General features: G+C 41.5%; 1 protein-coding gene across 3 annotated transcripts in view; it reads right to left on the bottom strand.

Moving 5' to 3' along the window:
• LOC106574163 (nuclear receptor subfamily 5 group A member 2) overlaps positions 1 to 17,501 on the bottom strand; it is a 118,403-nt gene extending 100,902 nt beyond the window's left edge. Inside the window, exons 1-4 of one of the 3 annotated variants that reach the window (XM_014149826.3) lie at positions 17,212 to 17,501; positions 12,137 to 12,268; positions 9,600 to 9,718; positions 5,420 to 5,561 (exon numbers count right to left, since the gene is read on the bottom strand). In XM_014149826.3, the coding sequence (XP_014005301.1) occupies positions 5,420 to 5,561; positions 9,600 to 9,718; positions 12,137 to 12,268; positions 17,212 to 17,278 (460 nt within the window). In that variant the 5' untranslated portion in view covers positions 17,279 to 17,501. Of the gene's footprint in view, positions 1 to 5,419; positions 5,562 to 9,599; positions 9,719 to 12,136; positions 13,525 to 17,211 lie in introns of all 3 variants that reach the window. The other 2 variants (XM_045697408.2, XM_045697409.2) reach the window with 2 other exon arrangements.
• Between the last annotated feature and the right edge of the window lie 1,714 nt (positions 17,502 to 19,215).

Below are 19,215 nucleotides of genomic sequence, written 5' to 3' on the forward strand. Positions count from 1 at the left end.
CTTACAAAACACCAAAGATAATGGACTGGACAATTTCCCATTCTTTACCTTTATGTTGGTGCCCACGCTATATGTGACTCATTTCCCGGAAACTAGGCGTATGTCGCACGTCACTACTTCACACGAAAGGCATTTGTACGTTTTATTTTTTTTAATCATAAATGTGTTTTTTGTCAGAAATACCTTTTGGAACATGTGAACTTTAATGTGCCTTAATAACATCTGTAAATACCAATACAGTTGTTCAATTTTTAGCCTAGTTGGTTTAGCCACCGAAAAAGTCAGGAACCTTCCCGCTAGCCATGATTGGTTGGACATGCCGAGAGATGAGTTTGGATTGGTCTGCCGTGTAGCATCTTCTGTCTTTAAAATTAGCTGCTCATTATGTATAGATAATCCTTTCTACTACATGTTTTTTCTTTTTAAAGATATAACATTAGCCATGGAGAACTGCAAATGTGTTGCTACTGCTCTCAATTACATCAGGCGCTATCGACAAAGGTCAGTGGAAAAAAGTTGTGATGGACTACTTTCTGGAGTACAAGCATGTCATGCTGACTGAAAATTAATCATATGATGACAAAATCCCTGATTTCGGTCAAATCATTTTCATTGAACCAGACATTGTAGAGTCTTCGGATTACAGTGATGGGGAAGAATCGTCAATCAACAGTGTTGTGGTCATGGAAGAAGTTGACAGAGTTTTAAAATCAGTGGAATGCCCGGTGGAAGCAGAGTATGATAAGGAGATTAATACAATTCTGGCGTTTGATTGCAAATGCAGAGGGAGTCGAAAAGAGAACACAGAAGGCTGTTGTATAAAACACCTTTCTCCGGATTACATCTTCAAACTAAGGGCAACCATGGCATCCGTGACAGAGAGGGAGAAAGATCTGATAATTCTTATTGCATTGTACACAGTCAGTGCCTTGACACAACGGGCCAAACAAGCTGTACAAACAAAATGGAAACGACACAGGACGTAATTATTTAATGAAATGGGTTGCAGTCTGCCGTGAAGCATTCTTCCATTTTCTGTGTAGTAATATTATCTAAGAAATCCATTTGCATTGCTAGTTATAGCTTAATGGTAGCTAGCTAACTAGCTAACATTAAACCTATTTGGTTAGCTTTAGCAAGCTATGACAATCGGTTTGTATTGCTAGTACTCTATGGATTGGGATTATGGTTCATTCTTTATCTAGCTAGCTAGCTAGCTCCATGTCTAAACAAAAGACCAAGTTAAAGCATATTGTTAGCTAGCTTGCTAACATTACTAGTATGATCTGTGTAGTAATATTATCTCAGAAAGCCATTTCCATTGCTAGTTATAGCCTAATATTAGCTATCTAACTCACATTGAACCTAGTTAGTTAGTTTTAAATAGCTATGACAATCGTTTTGTATTGCTTGTACTATGGGTTGGGATTATATTTAATTGTCTAGCCTGTTAGGGATAGGGGGCAGTATTTTCACGTTTGGATGAAAAGCATGCCCAGAGTAACTGCCTGCTACTCAGGTCCAGAGTCAAATATTTGCATTTTATTATTTGGATAGAAAACAATCTGAAGTTTCTAAAACTATTTGAATGATGTCTGTGAGTATAACAGAACTCATATGGCAGGCAAAAACCTGAGAAAAATCCAACCAGGAAGTGGGAAATCTGAGGCTTGTAGTTTTTCTTTCTAATCCCTATCGAAACTACAGGGTCTGTGGGGTCACATTGCACTTCCTAAGGCTTCCATTGGCTGTCAACAGCCTTTAGAAACGTTTTTCATCCGTCTACTGTTACTGGGCAGAGAATAGGAGCTCAGTCAATCAGTGGACTGCCTGGAACCAGTGAGTTGTTTTCTGCGCGAGCATGCTTGCGCGCCGCTCCTTCTTTTTCTTCTGTAATGAATACGCTATTGTCCGGTTGGAATATTATCAAAGTTTTATGATAAAATGACCCTAAGGATTGATTGTAAACATCGTTTGACATGTTTCTAAGAACGGTAATGGAACATTTTGACTTTTTGTCTCTGGTTTTACGCTCGCGCATTTTGCCTTTGGATAGTGATCTGAACGCGCGAACAAAAGGCGGTATTTGGACATAAATATGGAGTATTTCGAACAAAAATAACATTTCTTGTGGGAGTCCTGGGAGTGCATTCCGACGAAGATCAGCAAAGGTAAGGGAAGATTTATAATAATAATTCTGATTTTAGTTGACTCCAGAACTTGGCGGGTAACTGTATAGCTTGCTTTGATGGCTGAGCTCTGTACTCAGAATATTGAAAAATGTGCTTTCACCGTAAAGCTATTTTGAAATCTGACACAGCGGTTGCATTAAGGAGAAGTGTATCTATAATTCTTTCAATAACTGTTTTAAAATTTATCAACGTTTATGATGAGTATTTTTGTAAATTGATGTGCTCATTCACCGGAAGTTTTGGGTGGCAATGCATTTTCTGAACATCACGCGCCAATGTAAAATGGGGTTTTTAGAAATAAATATGAACTTTATCGAACAAAACATACATGTATTGTCTAACATTGAGTCCTGGGAGTGTCATCTGATGAAGATCGTCAAAGGTTAGTGATTCATTTTAGCTGTATTTCTGGTTTTTGTGATGCCTCTCCTTGCTTGGAAAATGGCTCTGTGGTTTTTCGTGTGAAGTTGATGTCCTAACATAATCTAATGTTTTGCTTTCGCTGTAAAGCCTTTTTGAAATCGGACACTGTGGTTGGATTAAGGAGAATCTTATCTTTAAAATGGTGTATAATAGTGGTATGTTTGAGAAGATTGAATTATGAGATTTTTGCTGTTTTGTATTTCGCGCCGTGCTATTACATTGGCTGTTGGCGAGGGGTTCCGCTAGCAGAACTCCTGTCCATAACAGGCTAGTTATCCGCTAGCAGAACTCCTGTCCATAACAGGCTAGTTATCCGCTAGCAGAACTCCTGTCCATAACAGGCTAGTTATCCGCTAGCAGAACTCCTGTCCATAACAGGCTAGTTATCCGCTAGCGGAACTCCTGTCCATAACAGGCTAGTTATCCGCTAGCAGAACTCCTGTCCATAACAGGCTAGTTATCCGCTAGCGGAACTCCTGTCCATAACAGGCTAGCTATCCGCTAGCAGAACTCCTGCCCATAACAGGCTAGTTATCCGCTAGCAGAACTCCTGTCCATAACAGGCTAGTTATCCGCTAGCATAACTCCTGTCCATAACAGGCTAGTTATCCGCTAGCAGAACTCCTGTCCATAACAGGCTAGTTATCCGCTAGCAGAACTCCTGTCCATAACAGGCTAGTTATCCGCTAGCGGAACTCCTGTCCATAACAGGCTAGTTATCCGCTAGCAGAACTCCTGCCCATAACAGGCTAGTTATCCGCTAGCGGAACTCCTGTCCATAACAGGCTAGTTATCCGCTAGCAGAACTCCTGTCCATAACAGGCTAGCTATCCGCTAGCAGAACTCCTGTCCATAACAGGCTAGTTATCCGCTAGCAGAACTCCTGTCCATAACAGGCTAGTTATCCTCTAGCAGAACTCCTGTCCATAACAGGCTAGTTATCCGCTAGCAGAACTCCTGTCCATAACAGGCTAGTTATCCGCTAGCAGAACTCCTGTCCATAACAGGCTAGTTATCCGCTAGCAGAACTCCTGTCCATAACAGGCTAGCTAGCTAGCTGCAGGTCTAAACATAAGACTCCACTTCCCCAGATGATCACGTGACTCATCAAGTTAGCCAGGTGTGTCTGGCGGTGATTATGGCCATCTATTGTATAACAATGATAAAATATTTGTATCTGTAATTTGTATTTCAGCATCAGTAAAACATGCCTGACTCTCCTCCACCAGTCATACAAGGAGACTGGAGGATGATACGGTGCTGGTGGTAAGTGATGACTGGCAAACAACACCTGACCAAGCAGTACCCGCACCTTCAAGTTAATATCGTTTTCATTTCATTGTATGAGGTTATTCTTCTTATCTAAACTTGGGAGGCGAATTGATATTATGCAAGGTTGTAATGTCTTAATTTTTTTTGGTCTATTTTCCTGTTTTACAGCTTCGATGCTCTTGAGCCTGGTGTTGTTGTCACCAAAGAGCATTCAGACTCAGTCGGGACCAGGTTACAGCTGCTGCGCAACACTGACGTCCTTACACACACACACACACACACACACACACACACACACACACACACACACACACACACACACACACACACACACACACCACACACACACACACACACCACACACACACACACACACACACATACCATACGTTGCTGCTACTAAATACAAAATATCCTGCTGCTCATCCACTTTCCCTTGATTGTATGCATATAATGCATATAACTACCTCGTCTACCACCAGTATCACTGCTATTGTTAATGATATTGTTCTTCTACATACTGTATATTATTTTGTTATTTCTCTACTGGCATTGATACGTTTTGTTCTTTTTTTATATTGACACTTTCTAGTTTTGCTACTATGCAAATATGCAAGTAACCATTTTACATTTACATTTACATTACATTTAAGTCATTTAGCAGACACTCTTATCCAGAGCGACTTACAAATTGGTGGATTCACCTTATGATATCCAGTGGAACAACCACTTTACAATAGTGCATCTAAATCTTTCACTGTACCGTTGACATCTTCTGTATCCTGTGTATGTGACAAAATAAACGTTGATTTTATTTGATGGTGTTTAATGGAGACGGTAATGTGAAGAACAACATGACCTGCACCAAAGTCAGATTATGATATAGGCTTATTGTAGGCTACTACTTTTACCACTTTTAGTTTTTTAAATCTTTACTACAGTACTCACTCTGTTTAGCACATGGCCTCAAATGTGAATCCTTAAAGAGATGGGTGGGGCTAAAGCTTAAGAGGGTGTGAACGATGCTGAATGGGTGTAGACAAAGAAGAGCTCTCCTGTAGGTGTAGCCAAAACATTCCAGAAGTGGGGCTACAACTTTAAATTAGAATTACTTTCCCATTGTTCCCCAATTGCAGTGTATGATGTACCATTTTGTAGCTCTGAGTCTTCTTCAAATGTTGCTACATAAGACCGAATCGAGGCGGTCGGTCATATATTCCGACTCGTTTGAGCATGATCTGATTTGTAATGGGAGAATCTACTGACCCCTGTGTATGCACCAGACTCTGGGCTAAAATAGATTTCATTTACTTTCAACAACTTTAGCTGGGTTTGACTGAACTCGCGTTGCACAATGGAACCAATAGAGTAGTCCCAAAAGTCCAAACCCCCTTTTTGAAAGAGAAAAAGAATACTATTTGAACCCAAGTCTGTCATGCACCAACATAAGTCAAACCCTGACCCTAACATAGTTGGCCTGTACTAGGACCTTCTTGTTGTCTTATAACCTCATTAATAAGAGGTGCCCTTACCTTCCAGCTTCATGCCAACAGTGAGGCACTTCTGGAAGCGGCAATAAGGGCAGCGTTTTCTTTGTGTCTTGTCGATGGCACATGTCTGGTTCTCTATGCATGTGTACCGTTTGTTGTTCTGAACCGTGCGCTTGAAGAAGCCCTGCGGAGAAGAATTAACATGTCAACACGTATGACAACGGCATTTGTAATTGCCCAATTCACACACACACACACACACACACACACACACACACACACACACACACACACACACATACACGCTCAGACAATGGGAACCAATTACAGGCACAAGAAAACACAGTGGTGTGAACACTGGAGGCACAGAATGGAGGCACAGAAAACACAACACAAAGAGAGTTTTGTGTTCATAAAAAACTGACATTTGATCATGTATACACATAGTTTAAACACACACACACACACACACACACACATTTCTTGACACCATCTCCTACTCATCATCGACGGATGACCAGAAAATTAGGCTTCATATGTAAATGGTGCTGAATTAATGAAATGAATGCTGAAAATTCTGAAATCAATATGAAGAAAGCTTAAAACCTTAACAAAACACAAAAACAAATATCGGATACACTACTTTGTAATAAAACATTATAATTCTTGCTATGAGATTATCATAATAACTTCCCCTATTGCTTTGAATTGTTAATGACAAATATTTACTCACATACAAACAATGATTTTTACTATATATAAATATGTGCTTTTGGTAAATGTTCAGACAGATGTATGAATACAACAATTGTCATGTTACTTATATTTGAATGAATGTTTGATGAAAAGTACAGAATAAACGTCTGTTCTAAACAACAATATAAAATACTTTGAGTAATATCAAAATGTGAACAATATTTTCATGAAGTGACCTGTTGCAATTCCAGCCAGACAATATTACAAGCACTACATCGGTATTTACACTTACATGGTGCTATGAAGACTTCAGAATGTATTTGTACAACCTTTCTATCTTAATTAAAAAAACAATATGAGAATAAGAGTACAAATCCAAACCATTGTATCCATCATTTAAAGTTCACTTGGTTCTAACCGTACCATTGAATAAATGTTCAGAAGTAGCAGGGAAAATCTAACGTGGAAAAGGTATTAGCGTATTGGATGCATTCTATCACAGTGCCATCCGTTTTGTCACCAAAGCCCCATATACTACCCACCATTGCGACCTGTACGCTCTCGTTGGCTGGCCCTCGCTTCATACACGTCGCCAAACCCACTGGCTCCAGGTCATCTACAAGTCTCTGCTAGGTAAAGCCCTGCCTTATCTCAGCTCACTGGTCACCATAGCAGCACCCACCAGTAGCATGCGCTCCAGCAGGTATATCTCACTAGTCACCCCCAAAGCCAATTCCTCCTTTGGCCACCTTTGCTTCCAGTTTTCTGCTGCCAATGACTGGAACAAACTACAAAAATCACTGAAGCTGGAGACTCATATCTCCCTCACTAACTTTAAGCACCAGCTGTCAGAGCAGCTCACAGATCACTGCACCTTTACATAGCCCATCTGTAAATAGCCCATCCAACTATCTCATCCCCATACTGTATTTATTTATTTATTTATCTTGCTCCTTTGCACCCCAGTATCTATACTTGCACATTCATCTTCTGCACATCAATCACTCCCGTGTTTGATTGGTATATTGTAATTACTTCGCCACCATGGCCTATTTATTGCCTTACCTCCCTTATCTTACCTCATTTGCACACACTGTATATAGACTTTTTCTACTGTGTTATTGACTGTATGCTTGTTTATTCCATGTGTAACTCTGTGTTGTTGTATGAGTCGAACTGCTTTGATTAATTCTTGGCCAGGTCGCAGTTGTAAATGAGAACTTGTTCTCAACTAGCCATCTGGTTAAATAAAGGTGAAATTAAAAATTAAAAATACCCGATCCACACAAGTTGGAGAAATGCCTTAAACCTGCCCATTTAAAGTAAAACAATCAATATACCAAATTCCAAACATTGTTTTTAATGTACAACCTGCATTGCTTGATCCAGCCTTGTGACATGAAAATATAACCACTGGATATACAGTCTACTGACGCACTGGATAAACAGTCTACTGACCCACTGGATATACAGTCTACTGACCCACTGGATATACAGTCTACTGACCCACTGGATATACAGTCTACTGACCCACTGGATATACAGTCTACTGACCCACTGGATATACAGTCTACTGACCCACTGGATATACAGTCTACTGACCCACTGGATATACAGTCTACTGACCCACTGGATATACAGTCTACTGACCCACTGGATATACAGTCTACTGACCCACTGGATATACAGTCTACTGACCCACTGGATAAACAGTCTACTGACCCACTGGATATACAGTCTACTGACCCACTGGATATACAGTCTACTGACCCACTGGATATACAGTCTACTGACCCACTGGATATACAGTCTACTGACCCACTGGATACACAGTCTACTGACCCATTGGCTATACAGTCTACTGACCCACTGGATATACAGTCTACTGACGCACTGGATATACAGTCTACTGACCCACTGGATATACAGTCTACTGACCCACTGGATACACAGTCTACTGACCCACTGGATATACAGTCTACTGACCCACTGGATATACAGTCTACTGAATAAACAGTCTTTCCATTGAATATATAGACCAGTTCAAATGTCTTGCACTCTTTCAAGTCAGTGATTGTGTGTGTGTGTGTGTGTGTGTGTGTGTGTGTGTGTGTGTGTGTGTGTGTGTGTGTGTGTGTGTGTGTGTGTGTGTGTGTGTGTGTGTGTGTGTGGGTTAAACTGAATGACGAAGTTAATGTTGTGTTTTTTTAAAACACCTAGAGTGAGCCTTTGTAAACATTTCTCAGTTAGTCTACACCTGTTGTTTACAAAGCGTGTGACAAACAAAGATTCGGAGCCTCCAAATCGCCAGTGAGGAAACCATGACCATTTATGGTTCTGTGGATGCTTTTGTTGGTTTTAACATGCAGGTACAGTGTGGTTTCATGTGGACTTAGACAAACACCAACTTTTATTCTATCTGTGTGTTCAGGTTTAATGTGGACTAACAGTGTGTGTTTGTCTATCTGTGTGTATCTGTGTGTATGCGGGTATCTGTGTGTATGTGTGTTATGGGTGTGCGTGCGCATCCTGCTTGCCTGTGTGTGTGTGTGTGTGTGTGTGTGTGTGTGTGTGTGTGTGTGTGTGTGTGTGTGTGTGTGTGTGTGTGTGTGTGTGTGTGTGTGTGTGTGTGTGTGTGTGTGTGTGTGTGTGTGTGTGTGTGTGTGTGTGTGTGTGTGTGTGTGTGTGTACAGGTTTAAAGCAGACCAACACTGTATTACATTGTGTGTTTAGACATTGAGTCCTGATACCTCCTGTCTCATACCCACGGCAGTGTGCTAGACTGGTGAGAAAGGACAGAAAAGACCCCAATCTTTCTCCCGTCCCCCCCAAAAAAACACACAGCTTCTATTGAAATAACTACACATTACACGAAATGACAACTGCAATATGTTCCTGATAAACAGATCCCGTTTAGAACTGTGCTGGTGGAAGATTAGCCAACCTATCGCAAAGACGAGATGATTTCGTTGAAGACCCCCATTCACATAGGTTACCTTTAAAATGATCCACGGTCAGAATGCTGTCTGAGTATCTGAGTTAAAAACTGGTATCTCGGCTAAAACAACAGGATTCATCTGCAACTCTTCTAACACGCCTCTCCAACAACACTCAATCAAGTCACATCTTCTGTATGCTGAGTTTAAAAAATAAAAAAAATAAAACGCTTTTGAAGTATTACACACTCTCTACCATTGCACTCCATTTTAAGAAGACAACACTTCAAATGAAGCAATGTTGCTATTGAAGGTATCCTCAGAGTAAACGTGTTGCATCTTTAAGGTCAGAAAATTGATTAAATCTACAGCGTAGGCTACGTGGGCTATACACAAATTGACATTTAGAGATTTTACAAAACCATTTGGTTAACTATATGTAGGTTACTTGGAACTTCTGCAAACAAATGTAGGAGTTTATTATGGCTAATATGCTAGCATAGGCTGTATGTTTCAAGAGAAAGACAATCTGAGGAAAGGTTAGAAAAAATGTAAAAATAATACAAAAAAAAAAAAAAACAAGAACAAACCTTGCAGCTTTCACATGTGAGGAGCCCATAGTGGTACCCAGAAACCTTGTCGCCACAAACCGGACACATCTCATCCAAGTCTTCATCATAGGAGTAGTCCATCATTTTATAGTGGGGGGCTGCAAACACATGACACACATGAGAAAACGAAGAAGACGACTTTGATCTGAAAGACCTTCTTTTCCTACATAGGCCTACTGCAGTCTTTAACATATACATCTGACTGAATTTACAATGACCTTAGGCTATGGAATATTTTTTTGAAAATCCATCAAATTTCTGAGAAAAAAAAAAAAACATTTTGAAGCTTTGATCCAAAAGGAAATTTGATTCAACTATTCCTTATTTGGATGAATAATGTTATTTGATGGTGCTAAAAGGAAATAACCTTCATTCTCCCGCTTTGCTGCATTCACTCTTGCTCGCCAGTCGCAGACAGGGCAAACATATGAAACTGAGCTTCATAAATATTCATGATATTAAGTCGTGAATTCATCCCGGAAATGGTAAGATATTAGAGTTAAGCATTCGAGGAGTAAATGTTACCGCCCACAGGCAAATGAAGACACAGCCTACAGTGCAACCTTTCGTGCTAACAGGTGAAATAAAAATATAAAACTGATTCTTAAATTGAACTTAAATTGAATCGCCTTCAGCTACTCTTCCCGTGTCTGCTCTGCTCTGTAAATATACGTTTTAATTGACTTTCCATAAGCACCTGCTAAAGTCTAGTCCGACAGTTTACGGGCATGAATGCTGATGAAAATAATTGCATTGATAAGCGGATATATAACAGTGCTAGCAAACAGCTGAACTGACATTTACAATGTTAAGAAAATAATTTATTGTCGTTAAAATGCGGCAAACATCAAACAGAATAATCACAATGAATTTCAGAGCAGATAAAATAATGTAACATTCAAAATGCGTCTTTCTGCCTGTGTGTCTGCTGGACGTGTTTTTCTCCATTGACCCTCTGATCTCGCAGCGTTTACAAGCCCTGTATAATAAGTTTAAAGAAAGTCATTGTAATTAAACATTTGTTCTTAACTGACTTGCCTAGTTAAATAAAGGTAAAAAAATATATATTATAATAATAATCTTACAAACATATCCGCCAGCACAAGTTCAGAAAGTTTTTTCTGTAACCTAAGGATATCACCTATAACTTAGCTATCGAATCTTATCTCGGGCCTCTGAGAAACATGCAGCCCTCAAAACTATTTTCAGTTCAAAGTTTGGTATTTGAAATAAGCTAGGTCCATGTTTAAATGGATTGGAAAATGGCATTTGCTTTTTGCACGCAGAGAGAGAAAATACACGTACAAAAATATAGATGAAAATTCCATTCATGCCTTGAAGGTTTAGTTATCAGATATTTGTATCAAAACCATATGAAACTTAATTTGAAAGATAATCGAACTGTGCAATTGGCAAAGAGAAGGGGATTTAGAAATATTAATTCGATAGGCTTGCAAAGAACACTTCAATTCTCATCGAAAATAGTTATGTTATTTTCTAACATTGAACTTTTGGAAATTAAATCAAGCAGTAGGCTAGTCTAGCATTATTAGAAGGAACCCCCAAAACTACGGGTTATAAGGTTACAATTTGTAAACTTAACAAAAATTATTCCAAGCAAAATATATTTAACCCAACTTGGTATTTTCCAATAATTGCACATTTATGTCATTAAAACTTTTTTTGTCGTAGGCCAAATGTCTTACTCGCAAACTGTAGAATATCTGATTTTCACCCTCGTGTTCTGGCGTAAAGGTTCTACACACGTCACCCTTTTAATATAAACTTTTGACAAAAACGTGACGTGAAAGAAACTATTTTATTCCAAATATCACCGACATAATTCTGCCTGGTGCTGAAACCGAAGTTTAAAAGACAAATGGCCATTTTGAGAATTCACATTTCTCAGGTTCCAACAACTGGTACATGAGATCTCTCATATTAAGCAAACGTTAGACATCAGGTGAGCATTAGGATGGTTTACTCATTAGCCTAGTAAAACCCCATCAGATTACTGTGGCTAGGCCTGTATGATAGATCAACCGTAGCCTATAATTTCATAATAGCCTACGGCGGGATTAAAACACAATGAATAACACTGAATGATATCTGACTAGGTGAATAGTGTTCTTTTAATTCATTCATAAAGTGCACAATGGAATCATTTACCATGCACTATTTGGAGAAAGTCGGTGATGGCAAGAATGGTCTTTCCTACAGAATTTGGGTAGAGCGAATTCGCATAAACCACATATTGACCGTCCCAGTGTAGCCTACCTTAATAGTGATATACAAGGCATGATCAGCAAATAAGTGAACTATTCCAAGTTGACAACTGAATAAGCACGACGAGTTTGTCTAGGCTATTTATGTCCTACACCGTCAGGTCTTTCGCCCGTAATTACGCACAATTTCACAAATGACACCTTTCGCGATGCCAGTGTTAACGTACAACCGCCGCGCGGTCTACAATATTGCCTAATAATGCGGTATCTAAATCGGTCTAGATTTCTTACCTTGCATATTTCTTGGCATGTGCCCCTGTTCTCCATGCGATCGAACGAGTCCTAGAGATTCCGTGTCGCCTTTGGGCAGCATGACAGCTCCGCTGGGCTGAGCGGGAGACTCCGCTCCGTCCGGCTGACCACCTGGACGGGAGAGGAACACTACAGGTTCTCACACTCACTCACTCACACAGACACACCGGAGAAAAGTGGCTTCCCAAATCCTGCGCGCTCACTGTATGGCCAAAATGCAGCGGGCTCTGCTTAAACTGACAGCGAATGTCTAGGCTACATACCGGATTGGTAGCCTGCAACAGCGAGAACAATGTAAATTCATTCTGAAATTGCTCTTGGGTAAATTGAAATATGGAGCAATGCCGTTGACCCTAGTATACGAGCATGGTTTTACCGCGAAGTTAAGGGGTGGAGCGCAATGATTTCGATTTCGAGTTCTCTCTCTCTCTCTCTCTCTCTCTCTCTCTCTCTCCCTCTCTCTCTCCCTCTCTCTCTCTCTCTCTCTCTCTCTATCTCTCTGTGATTAAAATAACAAATCTACCCGGACAATGAGGGTTGAACCGGGTTAAAATATGATGACACCTCTTTAGAGGTCTCGGCAGCTGACTGCTCTGCCGCTGGCCTTTCCACGTCTTTGACACGGGTCTTAAAAGTTGAGTTAGCGAACTGTCATGAACTTTCGATCTGATTTGAAAAGACTTTCAAGCCGGACGCTCCTTCGCGTAAAAGTCGGATTCGGTCTATCTGTGATGGAGTGGGATGTGAAGTTCAGACCTCTCCTTGCTGCTTTGTTTACTCCACTGACACCGCTTCCTAACGCCAATCAGGGGCTCATGGTGGTATGACATCACACCCTTAGCTCCAATCGCGTGCGGAGACGGGCAACATAATTCCTAACGCGTTATCCACACTGTCCAAATCACAACTGTTTTTACTGCTAATGATGGACTTTAAAATCGGCTGGAAAATAAGGGACAAAATAGAAGTGATGCAACTGAATGTTAAAATACACCAATCTTTGACACAGAGGAGTGGAAGGCAAATAGGTCTACACACGGAGGCATGTCGTTATGCCAACTGGTCTGGTAATGAGCTATACGCAGTTTTAATTAAGCTTTTCATGAGTTGGTAGCTGATAAATTAGTGAGGAAAAAAACCATGCGCGCAAACACGTGCCATTTTACTGAGACGAAATAAAATATTAGTTTTAGGCAACTGGATGAATGAATTCTAAGCTATTGCGTCAAAACTGTAAATTAGGGCAAAACATTTTCAAAGCTGTAGCCTAATATGCCAGGCCCCTTTTTTTAAATACCACATTTACTCAATTACCTCTATAAATGATCTAATTTCTCTCCTTATTAATATTTACATAATTCTATAAGCTACAGGACATGACGGATCAAATCACGTAACATAATTGACGTGAGCATTGAATTAAAACCACAAAACGAAAATCAGGATTTGTTTTTGTGTTAAAACACAACACAACACACACACACACACACACACACACACACACACACACACACACACACACACACACACACACACACACACACACACACACACACACACACACACACACACACACACACACACACAGCGGAACACAACATAATTCACTCTTGTCATCACCTGAGCCCTATTGAGAGCTGTCAATCAACGGATGGAGAGGATGGTGAAAAGTGACGCACAGCGGCCTTTTCAAGCAAAAGGTTAGGCTACATTCCAAGGTCAACTCGAGACATACATTAGAGGGGCCCTATAAGGCACGCGCGCACACTCACATGCATTTACGCACTTGCGAGGGAAAACTCTCTCACACACACGCACACGCACCCCGCAGGTCTAACTGATTTCATCCATCCATTATATCAAATATATATATAACCAAAACTACACTTAAATAATTATTTCGAAATGATCAAACACGCAATGCTAATAATTGTTGCAATTAGGATGTGTTTTATCATTGTAAATAATATGCATTTCGTTGCTTTTCTCGTGCATGTTCATGCTCTGATAGGCTAATCTTTATCATTTCCGATCATAAATTCAACTGGGAAATAATTTCGAGTGAGTTAACATTTAAACTGTAACCTACTCTCACACGCATAGGTCTACAAACACGTCCAAATGTCGGAGAAATTGACTGTAAAATGTTTGGCAATACATTCCGTTCAGATTGCCGGAATACTTTTGACTGTTACTGATGTCAATGTTTCGATTGGAATCCATAAATGATTTACTTTAAACCGAACACAAGCATTTCGCTACACTCGCATTAACACATGTTAACCACGTGTATGTGACCAATAACATTTGTTTTGATTTTACTTTTAATACTAAGCGCTATTGAATAGATCCCCGCCCCATCTTCGCTGATATTGTTCAGAATACAAATACAAGCTGAAGCTGTATCAATGATTCCACCTGTTACGCACGACACCACGCGTTGAAGTGACCTCATTTGCAACATATTTTCAATTTGTTTCCGGATATTGTCATTCCTTAAATTTGACCTAATGACTAATTTATGCATGTAAAAACATAGCATTGCATTGTGTGTTTTTGTAAAAAAAAAAAAAAAAAAAAAAAACGGAACATTGTGTATAAGCACTCTAGCATTACATCCAATGCATAGACACCAACATATGTCAACAACCTAAACCAGGGATTGGCAACTTTGATGGGGGTGGGGGCCACAAAAATCGGAACACATCATGGGGGGTCCCAGTGGCTCACAGGTCTGTGTAACCACATCCATACCCTCACATGAAGTCAAAGACAGCCCTAGCCTTGTTGGGGGGGCCTAAGTGAAATTTTGTTGCCAGCCCCCCTTCTACACATTTTGCCATGGGGCGTAGAGCATAATAAATGTGCAGTTTTATAGCTAATTTCCTGTAATTCTAGTCATTTTACCATAGGGTGGAGAGAAATGTTTGCATATGATATCTGAGTGAGAGTGACCAGCAAAATCAATGGGGGGCCCCGGTTGGTAATTTGACCAAGTTTTAGATAGCTGGCTAGACTAATTTACCAATCTAATTTTTTTTAGCTGACATGGACTAATTGAGAGACTGTCAGTGACTGACATAACAAGAGGAACATTAGTGATACACAACCAAATTTCGAAATTGCACCTTGTGTATTCTACTATTTTAACTCTCTCTCAAAAAAATGGTTTGTTTTTTATTTTTCAGAAAATTGATCCGCGGGCCTACATCGTTGGTCTAAACTAATCTTTAAGCATAACATTACATAACATGAAAAATGCCATTGCTGTTACTCAACAATGCAAGTCAAAATGGACAATTCAAAAAGGTTAAAGAAAACTGCAAGTTAACCTTGTATTTATGGGAACATGACTGAGTGCAGGAGTCTAATAGAGAAATGATGAACACTCTTAGAATTAGTGGTGACTTGAGGAACCCTGAACCTTTGCTAGTCAATGGTTCATATTTACACCTTTGGTTCCCCTCACAGCCTACGGAGCTGTGAGGGGAACGGCACCTCCGTACCTTCAGGCTCTGATCAGGCCCTACACCCAAACAAGGGCACTGCGTTCATCCACCTCTGGCCTGCTCGCCTCCCTACCTCTGAGGAAGCACAGTTCCCGCTCAGCCCAGTCAAAACTGTTCGCTGCTCTGGCACCCCTATGGTGGAACAAGCTCCCTCACGACGCCAGGACAGCGGAGTCAATCACCACCTTCCGGAGACACCTGAAACCCCACCTCTTTAAGGAATACCTGGGATAGGATAAAGTAATCCTTCTAACCCCCCCCCCCCCCTTAAAAGATTTAGATGCACTATTGTAAAGTGGTTGTTCCACTGGATATCATAAGGTGAATGCACCAATTTGTAAGTCGCTCTGGATAAGAGCGTCTGCTAAATGACTTAAATGTAAATGTAATGAACCTTTAATGTTTCAACATAACAAAGGGTTCCTGGAGGAACCCTGGACTGGAGGCGTGGCTGAGAAGGGCCGTGGCTTTCATACATCTTTTTGGGGCCACCCGTTAGATTAAATGTCATTCCTGTTCATATGTTCTGTTGTATTGTCATCACACGTTAAAGATGAACATTGACAGTTGTATGATTTCCTCAAGAGTCAATGCAAATCCAAAAGTTGGAATAGTTACAACTTTATTACTATGTAATCAGCAATGTCAATATTGTGTTACAATGTGTAATATGCATAAATATTTAAATTGGAAGTGTACAAACTGAACATAATGAACAGGAATTACATTTACTCTAACAGGTGACCAAAAATCTGAAAACCACACCTCAAATCTTCTGATTGGCTGTCACCTCTGCAATATCTTAGTAAAAAAATTCAAAATTAAACCCCTTCTCATCGCATAAACTTCCTGGTTTGATCCTTTACACAGGGGTTCCTCGAAGAACCATTTTGAACTGAAAATGTTCTACCTGAGTGGTAATTTTTAGAACCCCAAAAAGGTTCTTCCTGGCACCTTTACCTCTGAGAGTGTAGGCTATAGAGGAGCCTCTTGAATCCTGGCTGACACGCTGCACCAGACACCTAGCATGGCACCTTTACCTCTCTCCCTCATTCTCTCTGGCTATAGAGGAGCCTCTTGAATCCTGGCTGACACGCTGCACCAGACACCTAGCATGGCACCTTTACCTCTGAGAGTGTAGGCTATAGAGGAGCCTCTTGAATCCTGGCTGGCACGCTGCACCAGACACCTAGCATGAAGCCATGTTATAGAGGGGCCTCTTGAATCCTGGCTGGCACGCTGCACCAGACACCTAGCATGAAGCCATGTTATAGAGGAGCCTCTTGAATCCTGGCTGGCACGCTGCACCAGACACCTAGCATGAAGCCATGTTATAGAGGAGCCTCTTGAATCCTGGCTGGCACGCTGCACCAGACACCTAGCATGAAGCCATGTTATAGAGGAGCCTCTTGAATCCTGGCTGACACGCTGCACCAGACACCTAGCATGAAGCCATGTTATAGAGGAGCCTCTTGAATCCTGGCTGACACGCTGCACCAGACACCTAGCATGAAGCCATGTTACAACTCATCAGTCACTACTCACCTGCACCAGTCAGGTCGTCTGTAGAGCCACGCTGATCACATTCACTGTCAGGGCTGGAGGAAGACATGCCAATCCACAGCTCCAGAGAGAAAACACGACTCTGGTTTGATCTATCTTCTACGACACCGACCCACACTCTTAACCTATTCCATTCTGTGACTAGTAATTGGGGGCAATCAGAGCAACGAAGAGGGTTGAGACTTCAGGAGTTAAAAATAAAATAAAAAAGTTACTGTCCACTTGCTCTGAAGTCGAGTGAACTCTGCCTGGTGAACTATCCCATCCCCTTCCCTCCCTCCGTCTGCACTCTCTCTCTCTTTATCTCTCCATCCCTCCCCACTTTCCTCCCCCACTCCCCACACACACACACACACACACACACACACACACACACACACACACACACACACACACACACACACACACACACACACACACACACACACACACACACACACACACACACACACACACACACAATAATCAACGGTATTCAAAAATGCTGGGCCGGGATTGGTCCTGGGGTGATCATGTGGTTGATAAGATCCAGTTCTAAAGTTAAACAGAGACAGATAAGGGTTAGCTCTGTGATGGAATGATTAACCTGTAGCAGAGAGAACGAGGGAGAGACAGAGAGAGAGAAGGAGAGACAGGGAGAGACAGATAAGGGTTAGCTCTGTGATGGAATGATTAACCTGTAGCAGAGAGAACGAGGGCGAGACAGAGAGAGACAGAGAGAGACAGGGAGAGACAGGGAGAGACAGAGAGAGACAGATAAGGGTTAGCTCTGTGATGGAATGATTAACCTGTAGCAGAGAGACAGAGGGAGAGACAGAGAGAGACAGAGAGAGACAGGGAGAGACAGAGAGAGACAGATAAGGGTTAGCTCTGTGATGGAATGATTAACCTGTAGCAGAGAGAACGAGGGCGAGACAGGGAGAGACAGAGAGAGACAGATAAGGGTTAGCTCTGTGATGGAATGATTAACCTGTTGCAGAGAGAACGAGGGCGAGACAGAGAGAGACAGGGAGAACGAGGGAGAGACAGAGAGAGACAGATAAGGGTTAGCTCTGTGATTGAATGATTAACCTGTAGCAGAGAGAACGAGGGAGAGACAGAGAGAGACAGAGAGAGACAGAGAAAGACAGGGAGAGACAGAGAGACAGGGAGAGACAGGGAGAGACAGAGAGAGACAGAGAGACAGAGAGAGAGAGGAAGAGAGAGAGAGACAGAGAGAGAGAGGAGAGAGAGAGAGAGACAGAGAGGACAGGGAGAGACAGGGAGAGACAGAGAGAGAGACAGGGAGAGACAGGGAGAGACAGAGAGAGACAGGGAGAGACAGGGAGAGACAGAGAGAGACAGATAAGGGTTAGCTCTGTGATGGAATGATTAACCTGTTGCAGAGAGACAGAGGGAGAGACAGAGAGAGACAGAGAGAGACAGAGAAAGACGGGAGCGGAGAGACAGATAAGGGTTAGCTCTGTGATGGAATGATTAACCTGTAGCAGAGAGACAGAGGGAGAGACAGAGAGAGAGAAGGAGAGCGAGGAGAGGGGTAGGGCAGAGAGAGAGACAGAGAGAGAAGAGGGGTGGGGGCAGAGAGAGAGGGGGGAGAGAGATAGAGAGAGAGAGAGGAGAGGGGCAGGGAGAGAAAGCGAGAGATGGGGGGGGGCTTCACTTGCTTTGGCAACTTTAACATATGTTTCCCATACAAATAACGCCCTTAAATGGAATTGAAATTGAATTGAGAGAGAGAGAGAGAGAGAGAGAGAGAGAGAGAGAGAGAGAGAGAGAGAGAGGGAGAGCTGCACTTCCTAACCTCCTGCCAAATGTTTGACCATATTAGAGACACATATTTCCCTCAGATTACACAGACCCACAAAGAATTTGAAAACAAACCCAATTTTGATAAACTCCCATATCTACTGGGTAAAATACGACAGTGTGCCATCACAGCAGCAAGATTTATGGCCTGTTGCCACAAGAGAAGGGCAACCAGTGAAG

The sequence above is a fragment of the Salmo salar genome, chromosome 16 (genome assembly GCF_965601325.2).
Source record: "Salmo salar chromosome 16, fSalSal1, whole genome shotgun sequence".
NCBI classification, from domain to species: domain Eukaryota; kingdom Metazoa; phylum Chordata; class Actinopteri; order Salmoniformes; family Salmonidae; genus Salmo; species Salmo salar.